The 7,418-nt window shown below is 33.3% G+C and overlaps 1 protein-coding gene across 1 annotated transcript in view; it reads left to right on the top strand.

Annotated features, from left to right (window-relative positions):
- Nucleotides 1-2,282, top strand: part of Phum_PHUM017950 (Tropomodulin, putative) — a gene marked incomplete at both ends in the record, with an annotated part of 4,173 nt that extends 1,891 nt beyond the window's left edge. The window contains 6 exons of the mRNA XM_002422780.1: nucleotides 562-749; nucleotides 829-952; nucleotides 1,117-1,337; nucleotides 1,441-1,595; nucleotides 1,701-1,945; nucleotides 2,248-2,282. Of these exons, the coding sequence (XP_002422825.1) occupies nucleotides 562-749; nucleotides 829-952; nucleotides 1,117-1,337; nucleotides 1,441-1,595; nucleotides 1,701-1,945; nucleotides 2,248-2,282 (968 nt within the window). The remainder of the gene's footprint in view (nucleotides 1-561; nucleotides 750-828; nucleotides 953-1,116; nucleotides 1,338-1,440; nucleotides 1,596-1,700; nucleotides 1,946-2,247) is intronic.
- Between the last annotated feature and the right edge of the window lie 5,136 nt (nucleotides 2,283-7,418).

Raw genomic sequence — 7,418 nt, 5'->3', positions numbered from 1 at the left:
ACGTTAAGGTTGATGAAACGAGGTTAAATTTAAATGTCACTTTTCATCGTTGGTGAGAGAGAGAGAGAGAGGGGGGGGGGAGGAGAGGGGAGGAAAAGAAAGATTTGAATGAACGTTATTTAAATTGATGAAATTAAAATCGTCTCTCAAGTTTCAGGATTTGAATATTCATTTGAATTTCGTGGTCTCTGATTCCCTTTCCCATCCTTCCCTTCCCTTCCCTCCCCTCCCCCGACTTATTACTTTCCCTTCGAATTAAAAAAGGAAAAAAAAAGAAACCCCTCATTTTTGTTTTTGTTATTTTATACGCTTGGGTGACTTCGGGTTTCTTTATTTTCATTTTTTTTTTTTAACCAAGTCATTCAAACGTTCTTTGTGTGCTGGTCGTTTTATCATCATCATCATCATCATTATTATTTTTAATTTTTATTTACCTGGTAATCATCACGTGATGACTTTTAGTGTTTGCGTGACGTCGTTTAAAAGAATCGAATTTTTTTTTTTTTATGTGTGTTCTTATTGACCCGAGTTCACGATCACATCGTAAATTTTTTTTTGTAGCTAAAGAAGTCGATCCCGACGACAACCTTTTACCGCCATCTCAAAGATGTAGTTACGAATGTGATAAAAATCCCACGGGTCCTCTCGACAGGAAAAAGCTCATAGAACACATAAATAAACAAGCTTTGGAAACGCCCGATAAACCCGAGCTCAAACCTTTCGTACCGGGAGTCATAAGGGGGAAAAAGGTACGTATTTGTCGAAGTGTCAAACCTGTATAATTTTTATTTTCAAAAATTTTAAAATTTGTTTTCTCGTGCAACGCAGTGGGTGCCACCTCCGCCATCCGCCGAACAGGTTAACCTCGAAGAAAAAATTAGCATCGATTTAGGAGATGAATACGAGCAAGCATTGGCGGACGCGACGCAAGAAGAAATTATCGATTTGGCAGGTAAAATTAAACAAAACAAAACGAAAAAAAAACCGCGAGAAATTTTTAATTCAAATTCATTCTCCTTCCACGATTTTTTTTTTTTTTCGAATGACCATCATTATTATAGTATTATTATGACAATTATATTTAATTAACCCGGGTTTTAATTATTGTTATAACAGCCATTCTCGGATTTCATTCGATGATGAATCAAGATCAATATCACGCATCGCTTTTAAACAAAGGTCAACCAGTGGGATTAGGTTGGGACGGCATAACAAAAGCGTCAAAATTAAAATTTTATCCGCAGGATCCTCCGAACACGACGGACGTTGATAAAACAATCGAACAAGTCAAATCGGACGATTCGACTTTAACCAACCTCAACTGGAACAACATAAAAGTTAGTTAGTCGGGATTTTTTATGCTTTTATTTGTCGTCACAACTTGGTTGTTGTTGTTGTTATTACGTCATTTTTATTATTATTATTATTAATGTTTTATAGAATATATCGGATGAAAAATTTGAACAGTTATTCGAAGCACTCAAAGGTAATACTTATTTGGAAATATTAAGTCTGACTAACGTAGGAATGACGGATCACGTGGCGATGCAATTAGCCGAAGCACTCGAACAAAATAAAACTCTTAGAGTTGTCAAGTGAGTACACACTCTCGAATGAATGAATGAATGAATGAAAGAGGATCAAGTCAAAGGAAAAAACTATCCAAACTTGACCATCTTTTTTTTTTTTTTTTTTTTTAGCATCGAGACGAATTTCATAAGTCCACCGATCATAGTTAAATTAATAAAAAGTTTATTGAAGACGAAAACGGTCGAAGAATTCAGAGCGTCGAATCAGAGGAGTCAAGTACTCGGTAATAAAATAGAAATGGAAATAACAAATTTGGTCGAGCAAAATCCCACATTGCTAAGGCTCGGTTTGCACCTGGAATACAACGATGCGAGACATCGGGTTGCTAATCACCTTCAGAGAAACATCGACAGAAGTAAGTTAAATGTAAAAAAAATCATTATTATCTTCATTGCATAAAATCATGTCGTCGTGGTCGTCGTCGTCACCGCCATCGTGACCGCTCGTTCTCTCTCATCTTAATCGTACATCATCATCTTCATCATCATCATCGTAATCGATTGTTATTCGGCGTATGATTTGTGAACGGATTTCCCCTCTTCTCCCCAAGAGTAAAGGAAATTAAAGAAAAAAGGGGGAGGGGGAAAAAAATCGTGCGCAAAGTGGCCCCGGGGAGGAAAATCAATTGAGAAAAGGAAATTTTATTTTTTTTTTTAGGCGCGTTTAAATCTCACGAATTTAAAATAAAATGAGGGGGATGGGATGGGAGGGGAAGGGAGAGAGGGGGTTGAAAGCGTTCGAATGATTTACTTTTTTTTTTTTTTTGTGTGTTGGCTGTCATCGAAAATAGAATGTTGTAATTTTTTTTTTTTTTTTTTGGCTTCGTTTTCTAATAAAATTCAAACGTTCATCATCAAGTTCGGATTTTATATTATTATTATTATTATTATTATTATTATTATTATTATTATTATTATTATTATTATTATTATTATCAACGTTCGTTTTATTTTTTAAATTGAAGAAGACTAACGTTTTCGGGGTTTTTATTTTGTCACGGTAAAAAAAAAAAAAAAAAAAAAAAAAACGATCTTGTGCCACGAATAAAAACGAAACGTTGTTTTTTTGTTTCGCGAGCGCTTTTTTTTTTTTTTTTTTTTTTTTTCGCGATAGATGATGATGATGATGATGACGAGGTATTTTTCAACAGGGAATTGCGAAACGTTTCCAATGAATAATAATAATAATAAATAAAAAATTTTTTTTTTTTTTTAATGCGGCCATCTTTTTCAACTCGTAGGTTGTTGTCGACATTAAAACTAATTACACGACACGATTTGATATAATTTCAGTACTAAAAATAAAAAGAATAACTGAAATGACGAGAGAGAGAGAGAGAGAGAGAGAGAGAGATAGAGAGAGGGGGGGCCTTAATGAATGATATACAGGCCCGTTCGAATCGAACGCTTTTTTTATCATTATTATTTTTTTTTTTTTTTGATCTCGAGCAAAAGTCGTGGTAGTAGTTTTAATAATCGAGTGTAAATATTTATTTTCATTCATTTCACTAGGGGGGGGGGTGAGGGGAGGGGAAGAGAGAGAGAGAGAGAGAGAGGAGTAGAGCGTGAATGGATGCTGAGATCCGGATCATTTCTTGTCTCTTCTCCTCCCCCCACGATTCGTTTCCTGGTTATTATTATTATTTTCTTTCATTAATTTGTTTTTTTGTTTTTCTCTTTTCTATTTCGAATAATATTTTTTAACTTTGATTATTTGTTTATTTTCGAACGTGATGTTGTGGAAGGTCGTCGAAGTCACGCACCGAACAATGTAGTCATTGATTCAACATCGGAAGGACCTTTTCTGAGAGAGACGACAGAGACGCCGCCATTTTAGTTTCTTTCGTTTTGTATTATCATCCTTATTGTTGTTATTATTATTATCATTATCGTTACTACGTCTCTCGTCTTTGCCTCATTCGCTTTTCCGCCGGAATTTTTTTCACTTTTTTTTTTCTTTTTCCCTCCCCCCCTTCATACGTGCAGTAAAACGTGAGTTGAGTTTTTTTTGATTTGTTTTCTTTTTTTTTTTCGTTTTGTTGTAATCGATGTTCTGTTGCTGTTGTTGTTGTTGTTGTCTGATGTTATTGAAAAAAAAAAAAAAAAAAAACAAAACAAAACAGAAAGAAAATTTTTTTTATCAAAATGAGAGGAGACCTCATTTTTCACTTTTTTTTTTTTTTTTTTGAAATTTTTTGCTTTTTGAGAAATTGTTGTTGCATCGTAAGTACAGAGTTGATGACAAAAGGCTGCACTCACAAGCTCGCTTCTTGTTTCTTTGAGTAAAAATTTTCACGTTTGGTCACGTGGTTGGTAACGACGTCATAACCATCGTCATCGACATCTCGGCACTGCATCACCATCACACTTGAAATCATTTTCACCGAACACCATAATCGCGATCATATCGTCATTTTACACAATAAAACAAAAATCAATCAATTTTTTTTTTTTTTTTGGTTTACTGGAGAAGGCACACAAAGTGGGACAAAAAGACGATTTCGAAATTATTTTATTATTATTATTATTATTTTTAATTTATTTTAAAAGCGTGGAAATCCTGAATTTGGACTTTTTTTTTGGAAAAATAGTTTCTAATAACACATGTATTGGTTTTTATTTTAGTCCGAAAAGATTTTGATCTTCGTCTAAGGTTTCGGTTTTTTAGACCCAATCCGTCTCCGTACAGGAAAGCCACGTGCAAGTGAGAGAGAGGGGGGAAGAAAACAAAAACAAAAACAAACAAAAAAACCAAAAAAAAAAAAAAAAAAATTAAAAAACAAAAAAAAATTTTAATAAAAAAAAAAAAAAAAAAAAAAAAAAACCTCGACGATATTCTCAAGTCTTCTGTACATACGAAAGAGGTTCTTATTATTATTATCATTATTATTATTATTATTAATCAATTCATACGTTTGGTTTTTTTTTTTTTTTTAAATTTAATTTAATTTTGATTTTTTTTTTTAACTCTAATATTATCATCAATATGCGAATTATTTGTTTTTGTTCGCGTCTGATGAGGAGCAAAAAGGAAAAACCGGAAGTTGTCTGTTTTATCTTACGTCACACTTCGACTTTCTTCCGGTTTCTCGATTCGCGAATATTGACATCGATATCAATCGATAACAATTTTTTAATGAGAGGCATTTCGAGATTTTTTCGGGAGATTTTTTCGAAAGGAAAGTAACGGAGACCTCAAGAGAGGTTTTGATTTATTATTATTATTATTATTATTATTATTACTATCGTTTCTTAGCAGACAAACGCGTAGGAAATGGTTTGAAAAAGGAAAACGTAAATTTTTTTTCTTTTTTTTTTTTTTGAATTTCCGGTTCGGTTAATTATTGTTCGGGTTGTCCTTTTTTTTTTTAACCGTTCGATTATTTATTTTGTTGGGAAGGTAGGAGGGAGGGACGGGGGGGGGCAAAAAAACAATAAAACAAATACACGCACACGCACGCAAAAATCACGGAGCGATAATACTAAAAATTAAAGGACAAATTTCCAAAATATTGTCCAGTTTTTAAACGAGACAAACCTACCTAGAATTGGTCTCGTGTGTGTGTGTACGCACGTGTGCACCTTGCGTAACACACGTGTAATTTTTTTTTCTAATTTTGTTGTTGTTTTTTAATCGACTAAACCCTTATTAACGAATCGAATTAAATTTGAAACTGACGCTCTCCTTTACGCATTACGCCGCGTTGTTTGTTGCCTCAGCAATTTTCCTTTCCACCCTTCCCCCCACCCTGTCCCTCCTTCCCTCCAAACAGTTTCCGTTTCCTTTAACATTAGAAGAAAAAATAATAATAATATTACTCAACGCAGTCAAACGTTTATGCGTAAAGGGGGTTTTTCTCTTTTTTGTTTGTTTGTTTGTTTGTTTGTTTTACGGTCGAACGTTCGGAGTTTGAGGTTTTTTTTTGAAATTTCGAATGCGTCGACCTTTGACGACGAATTTTTTTTCGCTTTTTTTTTTTTGACTAAAACTAATACAATTTTCTTTTCTTTTTTTTTTTTATGTGTTTTCTTCGCAGTCCGGAGTAGTCGCAAGAAAGGTGGACAATAATCGGCTGCCATAATCAACGCCTACAAACAAGAGTACGTATTTATTATTATTATTATTATTATTATTCGAAGTCATGGACTAATAGGAAACAAACACCTTGCACTTCCCCCACTTTTTTTTTTTTTTTGTTTTGTTAAAACGTTTTCGTCGACGACGGTTTGGAGAAAAAAACGCACGTACGCACTCACACACACACGCACGTTTGCATTCGAGCACTCAAAATTCGATGTGGTTTGTCTTGTCCAGCAAGAAACAGGAACCCGTGGAAAAGTGTGCTTCTGGAAGCGGTGTGAATAATTTTTCCAGAAACTTTTCTTTTTTTTTAAAAAAAAATTTAATTTCGCGGTTTCGACGACAAACACAAACAAACGAAATGTCTAACGTACGCGCTCGTGTCTTTCGCGTCAATCGCGATTTGTTTTTCCGGTTGTGCCCCCCCCCCACCCGTCAGGCTGTACACAATTACGACGATTTTGATTTTTCTTTTTTTTTGTAATATACCTTTTTTCCTTTTATTTCAGGTCGTCTTCGCAGGATGGGACGCCTTTCCCGGACTTTTACCGTCGGTTACATAAATAAATCGCAGGTTTTGTAATAATAATTAGTCGGCTTTTTTCGTCGCCGCATCGCGTTTCAAAACAAACAAAACAAACAAAAAAAAAAGTGAAAAACTTTAAAAAAAAAAAAAAAAAAAAAAAAAGAATAGATATAAAAAAGCTTTTCATTCTCTTTTTCTGTACAAAAATTAAAAATAAGAAAAGGAAAAGAAAAGAAAAAAAAATTTAAATTTAATGTTCATTTTAACGTGTCAACCGGCCTCGTCGTTTGCTTTATTTCATTACAATTATTATTACAATAAGGACGTGAAAAAAAAAAAAAAAAAAAAGAAAAGAAAATTTCGAATGTTTTCGTGACGTCATCGCCACGTCATCATCGTAAACTTTCGTCATAGTTTACGTAAGTTTTTGAAAAAAAAAAAAAAAGCGCGAAAAAAAATAAAGGAAATGGATAAATACTCTTCGTTTTTATTGTACGAATCTCGCGCTGGAGAAAACTTACGTAAAATGACTATGATGATGATAATAATTATTATTTGATACGATGATGACAGCCTGGAAAAAAAGGAGGAGGAGGAGGAGAAGAAGAAGAAAAATAAAATTTAAATTTGCCGCTTCATGATTCATCATCTTATAATTTTGCGAAATTAATAAATAAATAAGTAATTTTTTTTTTAATTATTATTATTATTAATAAATAAATAAATAAAATGTATTATGTACATAGCTTTTAAATAAATAAAATAAAAATTTATGTATTTTATAATAATGATAATAATTATAATTTAAAAGAAAAACAAAAAAAATTTTATTTTATTAATTATTGTTTTATTATTATTTTTAAATAAACGAATGTTTTTTTTTGCCACCCCGTAGTTTTCTTTTTTATTACGTTAAATAATAAAAATGAATGAATGAATGAAAAGGGATGAAGAGGAGATTAAATGGAAAGCCGGGAGTGGTGGTGGTGTACTCTAGTAATCCTGTTGGACAACCATACAAGCATACAAGCTATTGCGACATGCTCAGGAGTTTTAGTGGGTGTGAGTCCTTCGGTTAGGCTTTTCCTAGAAGTCCTGTCTTGCTCGTCGTCGGTTCAGGGATAAGAAACGGAAACTTCTCCGCCGCGGAGAAGATTACGAAGAAATCGAGACCGACGCAATTCTGCTGGGATATAAAGCGAAGTGGTGGGCGTCGTGGGTT

The sequence above is a fragment of the Pediculus humanus genome, genomic scaffold (assembly GCF_000006295.1).
Source record: "Pediculus humanus corporis 1103172107372 genomic scaffold, whole genome shotgun sequence".
NCBI lineage: Eukaryota > Metazoa > Arthropoda > Insecta > Psocodea > Pediculidae > Pediculus > Pediculus humanus.
This window is presented reverse-complemented; position numbering and strand designations above follow the sequence as displayed.